General features: G+C 27.9%; 2 protein-coding genes across 2 annotated transcripts in view; one reads left to right on the top strand and one right to left on the bottom strand.

Moving 5' to 3' along the window:
* The first annotated feature begins 15,376 nt into the window (after positions 1–15,376).
* On the top strand, positions 15,377–22,561 carry LOC135924061 (neuroguidin-B-like). Its single transcript, XM_065459109.1, has 9 exons — positions 15,377–15,400; positions 15,969–16,091; positions 16,134–16,271; positions 17,949–18,098; positions 18,180–18,635; positions 19,057–19,161; positions 19,415–19,522; positions 21,240–21,316; positions 22,224–22,561. The coding sequence occupies exons 1-9, from the start codon at positions 15,377–15,379 to the stop codon at positions 22,228–22,230; spliced, it is 1,188 nt and encodes a 395-aa protein (XP_065315181.1). The 3' UTR covers positions 22,231–22,561.
* The window catches only part of LOC135924060 (RAB11-binding protein RELCH-like), a 37,459-nt gene continuing 35,995 nt past the window's right edge, over positions 22,547–24,010 (bottom strand). Inside the window, exon 25 of the mRNA XM_065459108.1 lies at positions 22,547–23,123. Within this exon, the coding sequence (XP_065315180.1) occupies positions 22,732–23,123 (392 nt within the window). The 3' untranslated portion in view covers positions 22,547–22,731. The remainder of the gene's footprint in view (positions 23,124–24,010) is intronic.

The raw sequence follows: 24,010 nt of genomic DNA, 5'->3' as shown, positions 1-24,010 counted from the left end.
AAAATAGTTTTTTTTCTTTTTAAAAAAATCTACGGACTAAGTCAAAGGCTAAAAATAAAGAAATAAATCAACCCGAAGATGAAACAATAACTCAAAGAGGATCTTTAACAATGTCATCTCATTTGTCAATGAATTAAAAAGGGCCATTATTATGAGTACCCTTGAACCTATTTTGTTCAATACCTTTTTTTATGAGGAACATAAATGTATATCCCTCGAATATTTATTTTGATTATTTTCTGTAGATTATATAATTTTCGGATATTAGAGAAGAGTTTTAAAAAATCAGGAGTCATTTTATCCGGTGGCCCTAATAGTAATTAATATTTCAAGCTGCCAATATTACGGGAACATTTTCCGATTATTATTTACGTTACCTCTTATCTTTTTTTTAAACTTTTTTTAAAACCAGTTATCTAACTAACTCTTGAGCTAGCTGCTCTGGTAGATTGCTTTAATTTTCAGGAGGAAAAAAACTGTTACCACCGTAAATCCAACCCTTTTAGCTTGTGGGTTTCCTTAAATTACGTCACTTCTGGACCACAGCGATCATTCAAAATACACTGATTTTTTTTTATGTATTCAGCACTATTTACATAAATTAGTTAGCATGAAAAACATATTATATACAATTATGCAAAAAAGTCAAAAGCGGTTGCGCAGATTATATACCAACGTAGTATTGTTAAACGGCCCTATTTGGGTCGACTTTTAAAAACGGCTTGATTAATAGTTTAAATAATATTATGTAAGCCTCGAGATTTGACAAGCAGAGGTCCAAACCTTCCTACTATATATGAGCAAAGTATCCAGGCTTACGTAAAATTATTTCGGCTAGTATCTTAATCGTGCCGTTTAACAACCCTACAGCAAAATTTCCTTTTTATTAAAATTGGAGTATATTTGTCAGCATTTTTATCAGATTATCATCTGACCCACATGACGTCAGGCCTTAGCCAATATTTAGTAGTTATCCTGCATTCGTAACGCGTTTGCAGCGAAATATACAAATGTTTTATATACTCCGCCGCGAATTCGCGCAAGGTTCGATAACCTTTATTCGAAAAAAAAAATGGCTCAGGTCTAATAACCTAATTTTTTTTTTCATAAAGGCCAATTTTTATTTCGTTAATATTTTTTTTTTAAGGCGCCATATTTTTTTTAAAAAAAATGACAAATTGTGAATTTCTTTGAATATTTTTATTAGGTTTTAAAAAATTTTGTTGAATAAATTCCCTTTATATCGGGGAAAAAATTACTTGAAAATCAGATTAATCAGTGTAATTCGTAATTTGTTTAGTGTATATTTTAATTTTTTTACCTTTTACAATTCTTGGAAGGAAGATGTAGCGGAAAGCAAACATTTTTTAAGAAAAGAAAGATAAATAAATATCAATTTTCTCGATAATCATTTAATCTCATATTTAAATTTATTCAATTATCGTAAATAAAATATTTACAGAAATAAATAATAAAAATTAATAAAAATAATAATAAAATAAAATGAAAATTAAATTTCTTAGAAATATGGCGGGATGGCGGGGTTTTCCCCAAAAAAATCAAATAAACAAACAAATAAACAAAAAATTAATTTTTGAAAATGTTATTTTTTTAAAAATTATTTTCTCCTTTTGTCATCGTAATTAAGAAAGAAAAAGTCTAAAAAGTAATGTCTACGTTTTTTTTGAAGAAAGAAGACAAATTCGAAGAAAAGAAAGAAGAAAAGATAAAAAAAAAAGGGGGGGGGGTGGGGAAAAAATCGATAAATAAGATCTATTAAAAAATAGCTTCTCCACTGGAATACCAAAAAAATATTATTAAATATATTATTTTTCTATGGAAACTCAATATTTTTTTTTTATAATTTGGCCGGAAATTTCAATGAAGGAAATTTCTATTAACCTAAGCCATTCTATCGAATAATATATTGGTTCCCTTCCCTTCCGATAAAAAAATTTGATAAAATTGGCGCTATTATAAATTTTAATTGAATATTTTCTTTAAAATTTCATATTTTGAAAATATTTTTTTAAAATTTTTGCCGGAAACGTATTCTAGAACGTGTAAAATACCTGCCTGATAATATTTTGAATTTTTGACGTGAACTTTTGAACCACATTATTTGCATTATTTTTGGGACAATGATTTTTGACGCAGTGGCTTATAACAAGGGGGGGGGAGTAATGTTGGAGATCACCCTCGTGGAAAATATGTTTTGGTAAAATTTTGTGTTTATATAATATATATAGATGAAAATTTGCCTTTCATTCCTTTATAATTATTTAAAACTACTTTTATTTCTAAAAAATCCTCTCAGAAATTTATTCTATTTAAAAAATGCGTGGAAAAAATAAATATTAAACATAATAGGAACCATAGGCCAGGATTTTGGTAAGGGGAGGGGGAAACACTATTGGGTCGGGTTTTTCCGCATAAATTTTATTGTAGGCCTTTAGATCCATTTATTGTAGGCCTTTGGCGACATTAGACTTTTGGTTTTTCACTTAAAATTTTCAATTATAGTTGTCATCAAATTCTTCTTTATAGTGATATATTGTATACATTATGGGGGGGGGGATTTTTTTTATTAGTTTAAAATACGAGAACATGTAAATTCCGGAAAGGGGGGAAATTTCCCTTTGCCCCGCCCATGGCCATACCTATGATAGGCACATTTAATTTTTTAAATTAAAATTTCACATTTAAAATTTTTTTTGTGATAAAAATGGAACCCTTTCGTTATAATTTGGATGGGATCGGCATTTGATCTTCTCTATTTCCGAGTGCAAAAGATAACTTAGTAATAGTATTACTCTAAACAATTACACAACATTAGCGTTTGAAAGTAAAAAATCCATTATAATTGTTTTCAATTTCTCCGTTACCACTCCATTTTATTTTGGTGTCACATTTTCTAAAGATGCCACAAGTCTATACTTTTATGCTACCACTACTAAATTATAAAAATATCAAAGCTACAGCCGGATACATTCAGTCTCATATTAAAATATGATAAAAAGTTAATTTTTAGTAATGATGTTTATTTTTTTTATTATATTTGTTTATTCTGATATTTTCCTCCATTATATTGTTTTAGTGTTCTATATTTTTCATTCTACATTGAATCTTGGTATCAATTTCAAAATTTTCCTATGGTTAGATGCCATCCTATCCACAGCAGGTAGAATAGGTATACGATCATCTTCCCTACTCTCCGCCAGCGCCTTTATATCTTCTTGTTTATCATGTGGCCCAATCATCAGCAAATTGACGACACACCAGATCTTCTACTCTCTGAAGCCATAGATCTTTGGAAGTCCTCTACCCTGGTCGACCCTCCTTCAACTTAATTGCAAAGAGACTTGGATTTATCCCTGGAAACTCCGACTCATTTCTTAAGTCGAGAAGCCAACATGTGAAACATTCCCTTCTCCTTCCAACTTCCTCTGGAAATGATTACGAATTTTTTGAATCGCTTCAAATAATCTTGGCTTATTACTTACAAACGTTGAGCTACGTAATGTCATCGAACTCAGACTTAATTGCGATATGGTTATATCGTACTAACTATGTCGAACTCCTTTTGTGAGAATGGTCGCCGCTCCCTGGATTGCAAACGATGTAGAGGTAGATTTCAAGAACATGCCAAATGCACTGACTGAAATATAAAATTACGTCTGAAACAACAACTGACTTTTATTTAATTACCACTATAATTATTTTTTTTAAATAAGCAATTAACAATTAATTCTTATCTGAACGGTAAAAAATAAAATAATAATATAAATAATTAATACAAACAATTTATACTTAAAAGACAAAACTAAACTGAATCAATGAAATCTGTTGGAATTCTTCCAACTCTCGAACTGACAGGACCTTCAATATACATGATAAACGTCACCCGTTCCCTAAGGATCTATGGCATCGCATTATATCGAAGACCGAAAATCCAAACGAAGACCAGGTATTAATATAAACTGAGTATAACTACATTAGTTTTATATTATCCGTTGATGGATAAAACATTCAGATAATTATCATTTTTCATACAATACCTCCTAATACCCAACAACAGCCATTAACTTCATATTTTTTTAAAAAAAACTTAATAGTATTTTATTTCAATTATTGTTCTATTTGTTGAAAAATTTTCCTATTTTTTTGTAATTTAAATTATGTTCTACTTTTTTTAAAATCTTTTATTGTTAATTTACTATAAGTATACATATATATATATATATACGTTCTTAAATTTTTTTTATATCTATTTTATAATAAAAAAATAATTAGTGAGATGGAGATAGATGCTAATAAGGTTAAAATAATACAATATAACCCAGTTTCTAACCTTCCCAGCGAAACCAATGCTTTAATAGAATATCTAACAAAGGTATGGAATGATGGTGATGCATTATATCCAGATATCATAGTAAATGCTAATTCCATAAAATATAAATGTCATCGTTTATTGCTGGGTTCGTTTTCTAATTACTTCAAGAATATTTTAGAAACCACTGATGACATCTTAGAGATATGCTTTAACATGGAAGACGGCAAAAGCGTAGGGGCCATTTTTAAAAATATCTTAGAATTTTTTTACACTGGTAATATCATGATTACTCAAGATAATATCAAAGATATTTATAATGTTTCGGTATACCTAGATATAAAGTTGCTGCGAAGGGAATGCGAAAAAATACTAGGGCACTGGTTTAAAGAAACCTATTCGGATAATCAATATTTTGATCCCATATTATCTGATATCTTTTAAATGATATTTTATATTATGAACTAATATGAAACTGTCTTAATGTCACATTTACGAGTAAATAATAAATATTTTATACCTTTGTATATTTATATTGTCTACCAAATGGATGGAAATTAGCGCTTTCAAAAGTTTGGCAAACTTCATGCTTAGAGCTGCATCTTGATATTGGATTCAGATTCATATCAAAAATTTTAAAATATATAATTAAGTTTTAACTATTTTACTTCTGTATCAATATCTATATTGAATATTGAATCTGGGAAAAAGAAACCAAATTGAATTAAGACGTTTAATTGGTTTTGAATCTCAATATATTGAATATTGAATCTGGGAAAAAGAAACCAAATTGAATTAAGACGTTTAATTGGTTTTTGAATCTCAATTTAAATTCCGATATTTTAGACTCAGCATTTTACTTTGTTTTTAATTAGTTTCTGCTTGCTTACTCGAATAACTAATTTATGAATGAGTATATAAGAACTAGTCAGGTATTACACATATGCTTGCCCAACCAGATATTCAGTGCTTCTATAATTTTTGTTCTAGCAAGATGCTAATCTTGGCCATTTTTTAAAATTATTATTAATAATCTCTTTTTATTTAAACTCTCTACTAAAAAAAGTTGAAGCACTAAAATGTCCTATATACGCCCTAATTATTGATACAAGTTTTAAAATTAATGCTGCCTGAAATTTAGTTAACTTCACTCTCAAGGCGTGATATCATAGTTTTTAATTAGCTTGTAAGTATAATTCTGTTACTTTTTATGCGTGGTTAGCAAAATTTATTAAAGAATTAAAAATTTGCTCAACCCAAATATTTAAAACTTCCATATTCTACGGTCTGTCATGTTTTTTCTTTATTTTAAGAGGTACGTTTTCCCCCCTCTTCAACCATATTAAAACGGATTAAAACAACAAAAATGTTCTAATTATAAGCACTACTTAATGGTTTGATATAAGTTTCGGAATTAGTGTTCCCAAGGCTCACTTCTATCTTAAAGTGTGACATCATAGTTTAGCTTATTTTCTGCGATTAAAAAACTGATTGAGGAATTCATAAGTATCAGTTAGGCTTCTTTATAGTAAACGCGCGTTATGTTCAAACGTTGCGTTATTTAACGCTATTGAATTCACACCTGATTCTTCACAGCGATCATTTAATAGACAATGCTGAAATAGAATGAATTATTTTACATAATATTTCAGAAATATAATATAATATACTTTTTTTTTATCGAATTCGCTATTATATTTATAATCGTATCGCATATATTTTATCCTCGCATCGCAACATATGTTTTTCAAATTCTATCATAGCGTTACCATCATAACGATCCATATTTATAAATTATTTTTCTATTTATTGGATTTGATTTTGTAAATAAGGCTGTTTTAAATAACGCAACGCTTGAACATAGCGCGTTTAATAAAGAGGCCTTAGGCATAAATAGTAGCGCAAGGAAGATATTTAATTTTTCTATTTTTCATTATGCCGTGCTAATTTTTTCCTCATTTTTATTAATAACTTCATTTTTCCTTTATACTCCCTTCCGCTTTAAGGCTCCTGGATCAACTTATATACTTAATAATGTTTAGCCAATGCTACAGCTTTAAATCTAGGACACCCTATATTGGTTTTTTTAAGTTGTTTGGTGGCAATGTTAGTTTTCGTATTTTTTCTCTCGTTTTTTATTTTGGTTTTTATGTTTTTTCAAAGTTTTTTTAATGTTTTTATAGTTTTACTTTTTAGGATGTTTATAATAAAATTTTTAGAATGAATGCTTTCAATTGTTTTTTAATCGCAAGGTGTGGTCAAAAATTTTATTTCTAATAATTCTTTCCTTTGGTTGAATCAATCGTAGGCACTAATAAAGCACGATATTTTAGAATTAGTGCTTCCAATTGTTTTGTCATATTAAAAAAATATAACCCCGGAGAAAATTAAAAATATATAATAAGAATTATCTATAGGCAGGACCCGGCCGTAGGTCCGGCAAATAGGAATTTCAAACTAGGCCTAGGATTTTTTGGACCGGCCCGGATTTTTATTTTTTATTTTGACCCGGTAGGGAATTTTTAAAATTTTTAGTTTCAATAATTCTGGTTGTATAGTTTTTTTTTTGTAAATTATTTCGGGGAATAAATAAATTCTAACCCGCTCCATTATACGATCTTTCAAAATTTTACAGCTGATGATGTAATTTAAATTTATTAAAAGTAAAAATTTTCCTGATTATCATTTAATCTCTCCCGCATCTTTTTAACTTTTCTACAATCTCTCTAACCTTTAGCTATCTACTCGATTATAGTGCATACAAATTGAGCGTCTACGTTTTGCCATAACTTTTTAATAAAAAAACGTAAGGCATCCCTTGTTTAAATCGAGGTTACCTATTTATTAATATCGTCGATTCAAAATTTTAAATAAGTTCTAAAAAAAAGGATTTGTCTTTGAAAATTTTATTATCGTCTGCCTTCTTATATCCTTAATTTCTAAATATTCATTTTTAGGATATAAGTAAATTATTTATATTACATTTTATATAATATTACAAAGAGAAACCTATTTGTTTTTTTAAAATGGTTGATAATGCCAAACGGTTATTTACCCATTTGCACGAGGTCATTTGAAATACATTATTTGCGCTTGCAACGTAGCGTTTGCAATTTGTACGCACTATTAGGCTGGTCCTTTTTTTATAAATAAGTCCCTCCATAGATCTAATCACCGACCCACCAACTCCTGATACTATCCACATCTCTTGAGCCCCACCGGCCATTCTTATTCTAGATTTTTTATTTAAAAATTTTTTAAAGTTTGTTTGGCCCCTGCCCCTAAAAATAATTAACATGAGTTTGTGAGCCACGAAGTTTTCTTTAGCCCCGCAATTATTGGAAAATCACAAATTTTTTTTAATATTCGTGGTTTAAAAAAATTCTGAGCCGGTCTGACCCGAAATAATATTTTGCACAAATTACTCGGCTCGTCTGAAAATTTTTTTAATCAAGTTGCCTGGTACGAATTTGGTGGCTATCCAGTCCGCGCCGGCCATACAAATATCTAGTAGAAAGGTTTGTAATAACACTGCCTGAAATTTAGGTCGCATTATTCAACACCTAACTGGAATACATTTCCGGTAAAATAAAATTTTTATCGAATTCTAAAGCGTGCTCAACAGATGATCATATTTGAAAAACGCCAAAGTATCAATTGGCGGCGGATTAAAATTTTTTTTTCATCGGCGTTAATCATTTGAGAGCTCCACTAAAAATACTTAATTTTACATAAATTGTGCTTAGCATTACATATATTATCAACAATATTACCTGATTTAGTTATTTACCAATTATTTATACTTATATATTTTTTTTATGATTATATCGTATGTTTTTATATATTACCTAAATTCATATTCTAACATTGCTTATTCATATTAAAAAATGATGAAAAACTATCGAAATATTCAATTTCCGCTAGAGTCGATCGAAATATGTTATTTTTGGATCAAAATACGCAAAAAATTAAAAACACTCCCCCCCCCCCTTACAGTGTTTTCCTCTCTTCAAGAAAAAATTCCTAGTTATGGCCTCGAATAAATTTGATTCTATTTTGTAAAATTAATTTAAAGGTGAAATTGAAAATAGGTATCAAATGAATGTTATTGACAAATTGACATAATTTAGATGTATTTTTTAAAAAAAATATCGTGTCCATCTTTTATTCTACTTTCGGACCAAAGGTGATTATTATTTTTTGAATAATTTTTTAAAAAAATGCAGGACCTGATCAGATAGGCTCTAAGGGCTATATTTTTATTTTTTTTAAATATTCCCGGGTCGGGCCTAAAACAATTTTATTTAATATTGCCATTATTAGATATAAAAATTCAAACCGGACAGAGCCGAAATTTTTTTTAAAAAATTCGGATGTAAAATACGGGCCGGGATAGGAAATCCGGACCGAGCCGTGAAAATGGTACCTCAGCAGGCCTTTGATATTCGTAAAAGAGAAATCAAGGAAAAGAGGAGGAAAGTCTTTCCTTCACTTAAGAAGAAGTTGAAAAAGATAGGTATAAAAAAAATAAAGAATGCTAAGGTTTTTTTCACTAATGTCAAATATTTGGTAGTTGATATTATTATATATTTTTTTCAATATTTACCCTTTAATAAGTTAAATAATTCAAGGTCTAAACTTTTTCCTTTAATAAACGAGAAAGAATAATAAAAAAAATAGAAATTAAATCACAAGATTATTTATATTTTAAACTGAATAATTATATGCATATATAATATAAATCAAAAATCAATATTGACATTTAAAAAAAAAATAAAAATAAAGGTAAACCCGATTATTTAAGATTTTGGCCAAAAAACAAATTTGACACGACACAAAGGTGCCTCATTAAGTGTTGTTAAACGGCTAACCCAATATTTTAGTCAAAAGATATTATGTAGCTTGGGGATTTTGCTCATAGATGATAGAAAGGTTTGGGCATCTATTAGCTAAATCTCGAGGCCTTGCCTAATATTATTTGCGTTAAAATCTAAATTTAAAGTCCACTAAGAGTCACATAGTTATTTAAGAACAAACTGTGGAAGGCAGAGGAAGCAGTTGTTTTGAGAGAAACCAATTATATATGTATATATATTTTTTGATCTGCTAGGAGTTATGTACTTGATTTTTTTTCTTCTCTTTTCTCTTTTTTTGTAAATATTATTTATTTTGCCGGGGAACGATTTATTTTAATAGGTTTTTAATTATTTTTGAAAATCTTATAAGGGGAAACAAATTATTATTAACCTTTAATTACTTACATTTATAATTTATATCGGAGACCTGTAGGGGTACCAGATGCACGACCCTGCCCGGATTTTTTTAAACTATATTATATTTATTTTTAATTTTCATAGCTAATAATAGCGATTTAAAATATTTGGTTATGGCCCAGTCCGGGTATTTAAAAAAAATCAAAATACGGCCCAGCTCGGGATCCTGAGCCGGGCCTGCAGGTATCTGATTTATATATAAAAATTGTTACAACTTTGCCGGTTTTTTTTCCCTACCGAAATTGAAATTATATAACCAATATAATCCTGGTACAATTATGAAGAAAAATAGCGTCTATCTCAGGATTCAGTTGGAATAATAACGTGTTGAAGTTTAAGAATTCTACATTAATTATGGTTAAATAGAGGTTGAGGTTTGAAAAATGAGAGAAAACACCTATTTCAATACTCCTATTGGGCCGTTAAATTTCGAGCCAAATTCCTCTAAAAAAAAGAACTCATACAAAATTTTTCCGCATTTTAGTTTTGTACTCTAAAATTTTCGATGTAACTTTTGTAAAAGAATTTTTTTAATTGCTCACTTACCATTAATATTTAAAAAAAAATAAGCCTGAAGGAAAGAAAGAATGAATAAAATTTATTATTGTAAAATACTCAAGAAGGAAATATGAACTGGACCCGAGTTGCTTAAAATAAACGTCCATTCAGCTTATAGCCATTTGATTCGATTAATTTTAAAAAATGGCGTATTTTGGGGCATTTTTCAAAAAAATATTTTTCTAAAAAAAAAAAATTTAAATTTAAAGTTTTCCCGAAATTTTGTCGAATTGGGGAATATATTAAATTTTAATTATGTAATGAACCTTTTTATACCTTTAAATCAGGCGCGTAATCAGGGAGGGGGCTGGCAAAAAACCCCTCCCATCACAAATTTGCATGTATTGGTAAATATTATTTTAAGGTAATAAAAATCCACCCCCCCCCCCATCTCCACCTTCTCTCCCAAACAAGGAAGAATTTGAAAGAAAAATTGGTAAAAGTTGATAACTTTTTAAAATATATAATTCAAAATTTTTTAGAAAAAAAAGCATTTTCTATAAAAAAAAAGTGAAAAACTTAAAATAATTTTTCTAAAAATCTAATTTAACAAAAGGCCTACAATTGGTGGATCTAAAGATCCCCAATAAAACTTTAAAATATTCCTTATTCTTTCATAAATTACGATAAATTGGCAATCGATAATTAAATCATTAGCATTTATTTATGTCATAATTTATAATAATGTATATTTTTATTTACCTACTTTTCTTCCGTATCCCATTTCCTAGAAAAAATTAATTATTATTTTCTTCTTGTTTTCATTTCTGCAAGAAAAGGACGAATTTTTTTTATTGGAAATTCAAAGAAAGGAAGCCAGCAGCGATATCTTAATTTTTTTTAAAATGATATATTTTTTTTTAAAAAAAAAACTTTTTAAAAGGAAAACAAATAGGAAAAAACCCTTTTTTTTATTAAAAAAAACACCCCCCCCCCATCCATTTATTTAATTAGTGATGACGTAAGAATAATTAGTAAAGAGAAATAAAAAATCAATATGAACTTTTCCTTCTCAAAAGTCGTCAGTTCGTATTTTATTGATACTCGATAATTAAAAAGTGATATTTTTTTTAAACAAAGTCATTCATTTTCAGCCAGTCCTTTATACCCCAGATCTGATTAATTATTATTTTTTAACATATATTGGTACCTCCGGTCCAACCCAGTGAAAGATGTTATGAGTCTAAATAAAAAAAATATGATTAAATTTTTATTTTATTTTCTCCTGGTCATTTTTATATTTATTTGACTTTTTTTTAAAAATAGATGATATCTATATATCATCTTGGTCAAAGTGGCCTGAAAAATTGGAGGCACACAATGTTTTAGGCTTTATTGGCTATGAAGCCCCCATAAAAAAAAGAATTAATCGAAGATAAATCACTAGACATCAAAAAATGCAGAGGTCAATGTTATAGTGGAGCTAACGTTGGTGGAAAGATATCTTGTTTACAAAGGCGTTTTCATAATAAAGAAGCCAGAGCAATCTATCTATATACATTGTATTGTGAAAGTCATACATTAAATCTTGTATTCATTTAATATTATTGCAAAAATTCGTGATTTTATAGTATTATTGAAAGATTTATTATCTTTTCCTCGAGATTCTCCCAAACGCACGGGGATATCGTTCCTTCCAAGATAAAAATGATAGTTTTAATTCTTTACATATAGCTAAAATCAATAGAAAAATTATGAAATTATTATAAAACTTTAATAGAAATTAAAAATGCATTTCGCAATAAGATTGTGGCGAGAGCAGAAATTTTATTACACCAAATTAGTGTTTGTTAAATGGCTGTTTTGAGCCGATTTTTAAAAACGGCTATCTCAATATTTTAGCCAGAAAAATATTAATTAAGTCTCGATGGCTAATAGATGTCCAAACCTTTGTTCCTTCTACAAACAAAATCTTCAGGCTTGTGTATTATTATTCTAGATGAAATACTGAGTGAGCCGTTTAACAACACTACACCAAATAAAGGTTAAAATTTTATTTTTTATTTATTAAAATTAAACATATTGTTAATCATTTTTGAAATTTGTTTGTTTATTATAAAATATAGTATAAATCTCCTTTGCTTTCACCATGTCACCGTAGTCTATATTTTCTCAGCGTCTACATATGGGAAGAGGGGGATGGTTAGGTGAAACTTGTTTCCGAATTTTTAAGATGGGTAGGGTGTAAGCATCTAAGAGATAGAGGGTAGGAATCTGGGGGGAGGGGGGGGGTAAGCATTTAATGGGGGTAAGCTAAATTTATTGAGGGGTTACGAATTGAATATTTAGAATATGGCAAAATATATTGCGGTAAAATTTTATTTACTACTTTTATTTTAGACTTATTTAATAGACAGACAGAAATTGCTTAACATTGACCAAATCTATATATTACATACAATACAATCATCATTGAGTAATTTTACAAAAAAAACCTATTTCTATAAAACTTTCTGCTATATTTTTAAATGCAATTTAAAAGGGGGTAGACAATATATCAGCAAACTTCAATTCATACCAAACAATTAATACATTAGAATAATACATTCATCGTAAATGAAAAGAAGGTTTTTAATTTAATTTTTATTCTGAAAACTTTACCATAAATAATTTTAGGGATTCGAACAGAACCTGAACCCGAATAAGAAAACTCGGGTTTTTGGGAAAAAATCGGAACCCGAACCGAACCTGAACCCCGTTTATAAAATTTTCACAACCCCAAACCGAACCCAGGAATTTATTTGAAATCGGGTTCAACCGGGTTCTGTGTATTGTTTAAAATCATATATTAAGATATTTGTATAATTCTAAATACAAATTTTAATAATTTAATTGAGATTTTATAATATTTTCAAATTTCCAAATAAGTGAATTGTTAATAAATTTTTGATAACTTGATTCATTTATGCCATTTTGAAAAATTTTAATTTATTCTCATAGATTCATATTGGAATGTTAATTTTAAACAATTAAATTAATTTACGCAATTTATTATTAATTTATAACTTATTCTCAAAGATTATTAATTAGAGGAAAATGAAAGTAAACAAGTCAAGGTAAAAATTATTATATTAGATATTGATAATTTAAAGAAATAAGTCTAAATAAAATTTATAAAATTGATACATGACTATGCTTTGTATTTTTAACTATATTTTGCCTAAATAAAATAACATATATATATTTTATATACCAAATGTATGTCTAATTTTTTAATTATGATTTAAATATAGAATTTTTTTTATCAATTCAAAAATTCATAAACCCGAGCCCCGGAACCAAACTCGGGTTCAAAAATATTTCCCTGAACCGAACCCGAACCCACCTATTTTTTTTACCTTAAATCGAACCCGGGCAAAAATTTTGCCGGGTTCGCACCCCTGCATAATTTTATGATAGTTTGTAGTAGAGTATTTATAGTTTTTAAGATATTATTTGTAAAATATAAGAATGGATTACAATCATGATTAAAAATTCGTGATTAATTGATGAGAATAGATTTTAACTGACGAAGGTTTAGATCCAATGAATTTTTCTCTCATGTAGACACTGTTTTCTATTTATAAAATAATTTCAAGTAGGCCATTTTTACCGCATTAATCGTACTAGCCCCACCGTGTTGAATTCAAGGCTTCATTATTTTTACATTTACGCCTAATTAATTGCGAATCAATAATTTTGTTATGATGTGTTGTCAGTGTCTACATGAGCGGGAGGGGGGGGGGGTAGGAACAGTTTGCATCCTAATATCTATAAAGGGGTAGGGGGTAGGCATTATGGTGGGTAAGCTATAATAATCTAGAAAATTTTCCACAACATTTTTAAATTATCTATGGATAACATTTTGGTATTTTTAGGGGGGTAGATATATATTTTTGAGGGGGGGGGGGGTTTGCATCCAGTTAATATACTGTCATGTAGACGCTGTGTTGTATTTACAATTTTTTGAAATATTTTTTTATGTACTCGTATTTTGATAAAATAATTTCTTTTAACAGGTGTATTAATTTTCCAAGGTGCTGATTGATTATTATTACATTTTAAAATTGTATGGATTATATTTTTGTTCATGGTATTTCAATTTACAAAAGAAAAGAATATAATTGAAAATTAATTATCAACAAAGGTAATACTCTTAAATTGAAAATAAAGTATTTGATATTTTTAAATAATATAAATTTCAATAATTTTATTGGGAATTCATGTACCATCTCTCGTTTCTTCCATAAATTCTACAAGTATTTGCTTTTTCATGATGTATAACATAAATTGAAAAGGAAGTATTAATGCCTTCTAAATCATTTTTAATAACTTGATAGATTCGGGTACTGATTTACAGGGAGACAGTATGCATAACAATTCACATATATAGTCATTTTGCTTAAAGTATTTTACTTGGGACTCCCTGAAAGATTTCCTTTCATAACACTTATCACATCATATGATTGAGGAACACAAATGACATTTATATTTATTTAGCGTTATTATCAATGAATCTGCAGTAGGGTCATAAACCTTTTCAAAAGATATAAAAGATTATTTTGGTATTTCTGTTTTATAAGGAAATCTAACACAAAAATTATGCATATGCGCTAAAATGGCGAGTGTCTTCAGCCATGACAGACAGTAAAATAACCTGCTTCCATAATTTGTGAAACTATGTAATTTAAGATAATTTTTTACTGCTGAAAGTATTTGATGTGCTTTATACAGACATTATTGTGGGTTTAATTGTGGTTTATATACCAATAAATATGGAATACCTTTCAAGCAACTTAATATATTACAATAATTCGCTAGATTCCTTTTTATTTCGTATTAATCACGCCTCCTAAGCTGAAGTTCTAGCTTACAACATATAATTCGGTTTACTAGCCGTTTTATATATTCCCTTCTTTCAAGAATTGTTTACTTGGTTATAGTTAAAGATTTTTTTTAATGGCCTCTTCTTTCAAAATTGTTTAAAATGGTTGCAGAGAATTATATTTGTTGCATGACAATAATACATTCGGCCTTTGCTCATAAAAATAATAAAATTAAATTGGATTTTTAATAATATTTTTTTAATTAGAACTGATATAATAGAATTTCTAAAAAAATATTTAAATAATAATATATCTAAAAAATATATATTAATTAATTTTTTTTTTCATTCAGGGGGCATTTCAAATTTTTCAGAGGGCTTGAGCTCCTTTCCCTCCTCCCCTTCTTAGTGATGCTACTGGAATCTTCTACTAATGTAATTATGTATACATACTATTATATTGAAGATTAATTAATTAGAAGTCTACACTAGCGTTTTTTAAAAGCTCGATATGGGTAGATTTATTAAAATTGCCCGATTACGATTTTAGCTAAAATAATATTATGTAAGGTAAATTTTTTTATTATTATTACATATTTTAACATCGAGATTTGGGAAATAGATGGCCAAGTATTTCTGCCAGCTATAAACAAAATCTTTAGACATATTTAATGTTATTTTGGTTATATTCTTAATCTGGTGGTTTTTAAGAACACTAGTCTACACTACATATATAGGAGTATGCTATAGTGCCTTGGGTTTGCTCATTGAATAATATAGTCTTATCGATCATTATAATCGACGTTCAAATTACAAAATAGATATTCAGTTGACTACTACGTATGCACACTTGCCTGAATTGAATTTTTAATATGGTTTATTAATGACGCTATTAAACTCAGATGGTTTATAAAAAAATATGATCTTAAATCTTCCTTCATTCATTAGATATGAATGTAAAATTTTAATAACTTGTATGTAATATATTTATTTATTTATCCAGATTGATGAAAAGGATACATGTAAAAAGGCTTTATTGAATCTTATAGATGATACCAGCAAGGTGTCTACATACTTAGATGAAGTTATTGGGTTTGTTAAAACTAATCTAACACAATATGAAAAAGTTATTTAAACATTAACTAAATAAATTTTATCATTAGATTAGGGGCTTGATATTTTACAAACCAAAAATCTAATATTTTTGGATTATATATCCAACCTGACTTATATCTTACACAAAAAAATTTCAGGAAAAACAATCAAAGATGATAAATCAGTAAAACAATTAATAGAATCAAGAGTGGTAATTAGACTTTTAAATAAAATATATTTACTATCCTTAATCTTTAAATAGTTGTTAAAACTATCTTGTTTTAAATTGGAAGGGGGTTATTTGAATAACATTGAAACAAGAATTACCACCTGAAATTTCTTTTATATTTAAATACATATTTAATAATAACATCTGTTAAATTCTATAATTTACTATGTGAATGGTATAATTTGGATATATTTTTGTTAATATTTGTTTCATATCCTGTGACTTGGTGCTGAATATCAAAGTATGTTAACACCATTAATGTTTCTGGAATTGGAAACTTATCCAAATTGGAAGGATAGGGAGTCACTATTTATTCAGATTAAATATTAGGTGGTAATAAAGGTCAGAGATCTGTGATGCATAATCAGTGGGAGGGGGTCCCCTTTGCATATTTGTATGTTGTAAATATCCTTTTAAACTAATAAAAATCCTCCTCTCCCATAAAATATTTACAATGTATATTACTATAAAGAAGAATTTGAAATTTTTTTTAGTAAAAGTTAATAACCTTTTAAATTAACTACTATAATTTAAAATTTTTAGTAAAAGAATTTTTTTTTTAAAAAAGTGAAAACCCAAATTTATTTTTATAAAAATCTTATATAGCCAAAGGCCTATAATAGGACCTAAAAATATCCCATAAAATTTATAGGAAACCTCACCTAATTTTGCCCCCCTTTTGGCAAAATTGTGGTTATATGTATGCTTCAGTAAAAGTCTGCAATGGGCAGATTTCTAGCCCACCCATCCATACTTTGGGTGGGTATGATCAGGTTTTCTAAAATATTTACAACATGGGAGGGGGGGGTTTGGTGAGCAGGTTAAAATTTTTTAAAGTAATGGGCAGGTGAATTTTTATATTTTTCAGACAAAATGAGCAGAATAGACTTTTATTAAAAAGGTTAGTTTTATTTCATAATATTGCATATTATATATTAATTATATTGTCTTATTAAGCACACATTAAAATAAATAGATAAAGAGCCAAAATGCCATTAATGGGTGAGTTTTAAAAAAATTTATAACAGTGAGTTAAAAAAATTTCAATACAAGTGGGCAAGCTTTTTTGCTAAAAACCTACCCATTGCAAATATGCCTCAGAGGTACCAATTGCCTAGCCTGGTCCTGAGTTTGTAAAAATTTTAAAATAAATGTTATTAATTTAAAATTTTGTTGAATTTCAAAATTAGGCCATTTAATATTTAATATTTAATTTTGTCAATTTTTTGTATTTGGAATACAAAATGTACCTATAACTTTAGAAATTCTTTTCTTGGTGGATCTTATTATCTCTTTTATTGTTAAACATGTATTGTTTGGAAATACCTAAAATGCAGTAAATTTCAAACCGTATATTTTTATACTTGTACTTAATTATTTATTCTTTAAAAATGTGCTATTAATTTAAAAAAAAGATTTAAATTTTCTAATTTAAAAATAAATATTTTTAAAAAGATGAAAGGAAATGGTTTTAAAACGTTCATATTGTAAACGATAATCATAGACAATCGAATACACGTTTATATTAATGTATAGTTATATGATTCCCATTGCCAATATATTTACCAACACCGCATAAAAAATAAAATCGAACTATTCAAATACATATTATGCAATACAGGGTTTAAAAATAAATATTTTATGAACATTATAATAAAGTTTTTAGAAAAAATAACGATGATGGAACGAAAACTGAAAGAGACGATACAGAAACAGTTAAAAATGACTCAATCCTTCGAGAATCTAAACGTGACCGAAAATATGCCGAGTATTCTAACATTAAGGCCTAACATCGCTAATATGATCGACGTTTTTTTAAAATATTTTATAATTACTCTAACAAATAAATGATTTTTAAAAATACGATATATATATCAATTTCTAATATAGGATGATGCCGATGAAGCATCAGAAATTGACTCGTCTAACGAAACTGCCCATAATGGTGTATCTATCTCTCAACCTGATTCCTTTCCCATATCCAAATCACGTGAACAAGGAAGTGACCAAAAATATAGGCCGCCTAAAATTATGTCTGTCCCTTACCAAGATGGCATAGTTGGCAGTAAATTTCGCCAAACTATTTCGGACGATGATTCATATGACCGTTCTGATGATAGTGATGCTGGAGACTATCCTAAAAAGACAAGAAAACTAAAAAATGGCGATGAATCGAATTTTGAAAGAAACCAAATGGCAACTTCTATCGATTTCAACAATGAAATGTTACCATCTAAATTGAGCAAAAGACAAAAGATTGTGGCCAAATCTAAGAAAAGGGCACTGAGAAGTGGGTTGCTAGACGAACTGAGACAGCAATATGGGGACCGACCAGAGGAATATAAGGTGATTTAAAAAAAATTAAGCTATTTCCCAATTTTTATGGTCAATGTTAACATAAAAATGGAGTATTGACATATGTATATCAGATACCTGTAGGTCCGGCCATAACCCCAGCCCATGTTCGGGCCAGGCCTGAATTTTTTTATTTTTTTAAAAAAACACTCAGACCGGGTTGTATATTTTAAAACCAAATATTTTAAATAGCTATTATTAGCTATTAAAATTAAAAATAAATAAAATATATTTAAAAATGGGCATAAAAATATAAAACCCAGGCCAGGCAGAAAAATTATCATAAGAAAAAATCTGGGCCGAGCCGTACAAATGGTACCTCTACAGGTCTATGATATATATATATATAAATTAGGAGATATCTTATGATACTCGAAATAATAATCAAATTTTGTATTAACTATTTGATTAGGAACGTCCCGATTTTGCTAGGAAGATGATTCAGAAAGAAATGGATGACAGAAATAGATATGAAGAAGATTACATGGTTCGGCTAAATTTGACCAAGAAAGATAAAGTAACTGTTATATCACCATTAATATTATTAATTGGTTTTACATTTTGTAATTTACGATAAAATATTTAGTACTGACAAATTTTGTTGGGAATTAATTTAAAACGTTATTATGCTCTCCATAGCATTTGTTTTAAACTATTCTCTAATATCATAGATTTGATTTTCTCTAATTTATAATTCATCTCTGTCATCATCTTAATAATAAATTGTTTAAAAAAAATTATGTAATGAACATTTTCTTTATAATTTAAAGCATAAAATGAAACTATTGAGAAATACATCAGGGGCTCTTAATGATATAACCGACTTCAAGGATTATAGGGATCTAATGGTCGAAGCGGCCGAAGAAGAGAATACAAAAGTAATTTAAAAATCTCCGATATAATATATATATACACAAGAAGTGAGCTAGGCAGAGTCAAATCTATAAATCCGATTCAAGCAGATCAATAAAATTGACATTAACTTATAATAATACATATAGTTGCTTTAATATTTAGTGCTTTATTTTTACAGATTAAGACAAGAAATAGATTCTTATATTTCGTATAATCTTCCTTTATCTATTTTAACCCCCTCCCCCCACACAAATTAGTTATATATGTTTTCTCTTGTAAAATAGGGCTTAGATAAAAAGCCATTATAGTTATCAAATGACTATATGGCATGCTATGATTATGAACGACCGAAAAAGTTTATATGCCCGAATGTCCACTAAAGTTATTAGTAACATTAAAAATTATGAAGGTGGTTTGGCTTGATGGTAAAAGCTTTTCAAAAACAGCTGTAATTTCTTTCATTTTAAGAAGTGAAAAATAAATATGTTTTCCTTAGGAGTGTAAAAGACCATGTTTATAAAACAACAAAAACACGTTTTTTAACCCTATTTCTTTGATCGGTAATATTTTTTTTTAGGGCTGAGCCGATATTAAATATCGGATCAGATCGGTACCTATATTTAGCGTTTTCCGGTCATATCAGATCGGGCCGATACCTAAAAAACCTATCCGTTTTTTTTACTTTTCTTTTCTTTTTTTTCTTATTTTATTTTATGTATGTATATTTATTTTACATTATTATAATATTTTCTAAATAATTTTTTAAAATTTTATTTCTTTTTTAAAATAGATTTATTTATAGTATTTTAAAAGTTTTTTTTTATAAAAATAGAAAGAACCACCCAAAGTTTTATTTATTTTAAATTTTTTTAAATAACGCCAATTTTTTTATTTATAATAGAAAGAACCACCCAAAGTTTTATTTATTTTAAATCTTTTTAAATAACGCCAATTTTTTTATTTATACTTTAAATAATTTAAATATGGTAACTGAATTATGGAAATATTTTACAAAAGACAAAGATAATTTTGCAAATGCGTTATCTGCGGAATCATCTGAGTCTGCCTTCAGTACAGCAGGAAATATAGTTAGTCCATATCGTAGAAGCTTCCCAGAAAATCTGGAGGCTCTCATATTTAAAAAAATCGAATATATTATAATTTTTAATTTTATATATTAAATATTACAATTTTATAATTTATACCAACATAAAATGGATATATTTTTTTAATATAGTCTTAATTGTAGAAATAAAAAAATTAAATTAAATTCATAATTATTTGCATAAAAAATATTAATTTCTTAATTTGGTACAAACCAGGGTGATCAAAAATCAGATCGGTATCGGATCGGTTTTGTAACAATATCGGATCGGTAAAAATATGTGGATCGGCACAGCCCTATTTTTTTTGCTATAATGTATTTTGGTTAAACAAGTAATGTTATCAAATGTGTGAAACTTAAAGCCATCAATTTTCCCACATTTAAAAACAATTTTTTGACGATTTTTATATTTAATTTTGAGATAATTAATATAAATAACTTATTTCGCTCCCCTAATGATTAAAATTAATTGGCATTTTTATTCCTAATTAATTAGGGTCTAATGATAATTTAAAAAAATCATGTAAATTATCCAGTATTATGAGGAAAAAAAATACTTGAAATTATATTGATATTAAATAAATCAATGATTTAATTTTTTACACTTAAAAATTTATTCATATATACACGAAAAGGCAAAATCAAAACGGAGAAATGTGAAATTCGTCAAAAAGACAAAAAAATGGACTAAAAGCAAAGGCAGAAAGAAAAAGTTAATTTTTTTAAATGTTCCCTCATTTTATAGAAACTTTTGTAAAAATGACAACTCAGCCAGAATCATCTAAAATGTATTTGGAATTGATTGCTCACCTATCAACCCATATTAAGAATAATATAAGTTAGCAGTATTTTTTTTGCCTAAAGTGCATATACTCTCGGTTCACGAATTGACAAATACTTTCTCAGGGTCAATGCAAGCCGGCCTTTGGAAATTTTTGAAAAGGTTTTTCATTCCAGCCCATAAAATAATTATGTACAAGTTGTCAGGCCTGTCTTGACTCATAACAATTTTTTATAATAGAAAAAAAACATAAATTTTCCTAATTATAAAGCTTAAAATTTTTTTATGAACGTCCGGCCCAGCCTCGGTAAAAATCTTTTTTGCACAAGTTGTCAGTTCCGATAAAATGGCTCTTTTTAAAATTTCATAATTTATTTATTATATAAATTAATGTTTATTATATAAAAAATAAGTGATTTATTAATAAAAATATTTTATATACTTTTAGATTCCGGAGTATAAACTATAACTGATTATACTTATGTTATGATATAGTTAAATTATAGTTGTTATACTATTAAAGAGTATATGAGATGAGTAGATGCATGCAATAAAAAATTAAAACGGTTAGCATGTGTAAAGAATACAAAATCAGATATGATATCGGATCGGTAATCGGCCGATATCAATTTAATATCGGATCGGCCGATATCAATTTAATATGGGATCGGATTGGCCTCCAAAAAGTGGTCCTGGTATGATGTGCTAGTTCTTGGTCGACTTTTTAAAATATTTAGTTCACATTAGTCAATTTACAATCATATATTTTTAAAATACATTGATGATAAAGATAATATAATATTTATACGATTATTCTATTCATTCCCCCTATTAACAGATTCTGAGGAGGAAAGCACTCGTTAAACTCTAACTTCCTTTTATCTCGATATGGATGCTTACAGCACATTTGAATATTTTTATAACTCAAATTTACGATTATTAAAGAAATTTTTGTATAACATGTCTTGAAAATAAAGAATTCATATATTCGCGAATACAGTTAAACCTCCGAGGCTGATCACCTAATTATTTTGACCTCTAGAGACCCTCCCTTCTCCCTCTAAAGGTATATAATATGACCAGAAATGGGTTTCATTATATAAAATATTAGATCTCATAATTTATACTTGAATCTCGACAAATACAAATGATTGAATTAGATTTCTGTGATATCTATAATTTATTATAAAATGATAGGTTTTTATCCTAATTATTTTTCTTAAAAATAAATAAATATAATATGTTTCTTTTAATAATCGAGAGAAATGCTTATATACAAAAATTATCACCATTTTTTGCGACCCTGAATTTAAAAAAAATAAATTGTAATATTTTTCTACGTCAAATCAAATTTTTTTCCTAGAAGAGAATATGTGTCCTATGTGCAATTTCGATATTTCTCCCTTAATATCGGTTAACTTGTACCTCCTATTACTGTTATTCAGTGACTGCCTGCCAACGAAATATCGGTTCATCCTATTTTCAGTTCTATTGTAATTGGTATTATTTTTATTATCCCCGAAATTTCTGGATTCCAATCTGAAATTCGTGTTGTCTTTATTTGCCGTCATCGGGATGTTGGAAGAGGAATGATAGCTATAATGTATGAATCTGTTTTCCAAATCCCTTATCATGGAATTAAGTATTCGAACATAATCGGGAGTCAAGCATTGAGAATCTTCTTTCAAGCAAATCAAAGATGGAAGTAGAAAGGTGGATATGATAGATAAGGAATTATCTACGGTAATTATAAAAAAATTAGTAAAATCAATAAATATTCATAAATTACGAACATATAAGATGTTCATATTATGGTCTAACTATTCCTATAGCAATATTTAGCAGTTGACATAACTTGAAATTAAAATAATCTTTCTTCCAAAAAACATTCACAATATTATATGAAATAGAAATTGTAAAGCGGAACTAAGGGTTGCAAGAATTCTGTTGGAAAAATCTCAGATGCAGCAATAATTACCGAGTCTTAAAAAGTTAGAATATAGTAGTAAAAATTTTTTTGAATATTCTATAATCATGGTTTAATTGATTCTGGAAATAGTAGTAATATACCTTTGTCGAGACAGATAAAAATGGATTTTGTTTTACAGGAGATATTAAAGACTATATTAATATTTGCTAGTGGCTTTAGCTAATATTGAAAATTTTTCGAATACTTATTTTGGTAAGTAGTACTAGTTTTTTTAGAGTGGGACGATCAATCTTATCATTTGATTGTAAAATTAATTATAAGAAGGACGGTGTAGCATAAATTGTGTTAATAGATTGGTGAAAATAAAGAAGCTATCTTCGAATAAGATTAGGTCTATAACAAAAATGAATGCGGTGAGCCATTTTATCAATGCTACGAAAAAATTTAAGCAGACCCTAATTAAGGTTATCAGGCCGATAGGCAAATAGTTTTATTGAGAGAATAATTAGGATGTATGTTAAAATTTGGGGGGCGAAAGGGTCTACTTTTATAAATTAATACCATGGTGCGCAAATATACCATGTTCAACTGTTTGGCCATATCTCTTATTTAGTATTAACCTTCCTTTTTTTAAAATAAAGTAAAGCGTTTTAATGAGATTTTTAAAAAAAAGTAATCATTAGTGATATCCATAT

Source organism: Gordionus sp. m RMFG-2023, chromosome 2, assembly GCF_954871325.1.
Source record: "Gordionus sp. m RMFG-2023 chromosome 2, tfGorSpeb1-WG-v2, whole genome shotgun sequence".
Taxonomy (NCBI): domain Eukaryota; kingdom Metazoa; phylum Nematomorpha; class Gordioida; order Chordodea; family Parachordodidae; genus Gordionus; species Gordionus sp. m RMFG-2023.
The sequence above is the reverse complement of the archived record's forward strand: the minus strand, read 5'-3'. Positions and strand labels throughout refer to the sequence as shown.

What these genes read in the sequence shown, in the direction of transcription:
- LOC135924061 (XM_065459109.1), top strand. Translation starts at nt 15,377, where the DNA reads ATGCTACTGGAATCTTCTACTAAT. An exon ending in ATCTAACACAATATGAAAAA is followed by an intron (nt 16,092 to 16,133) that starts GTTATTTAAACA and finishes TCATTAGATTAG; the next exon opens with GGGCTTGATATTTTACAAAC. An exon ending in ACCGACCAGAGGAATATAAG is followed by an intron (nt 18,636 to 19,056) that starts GTGATTTAAAAA and finishes CTATTTGATTAG; the next exon opens with GAACGTCCCGATTTTGCTAG.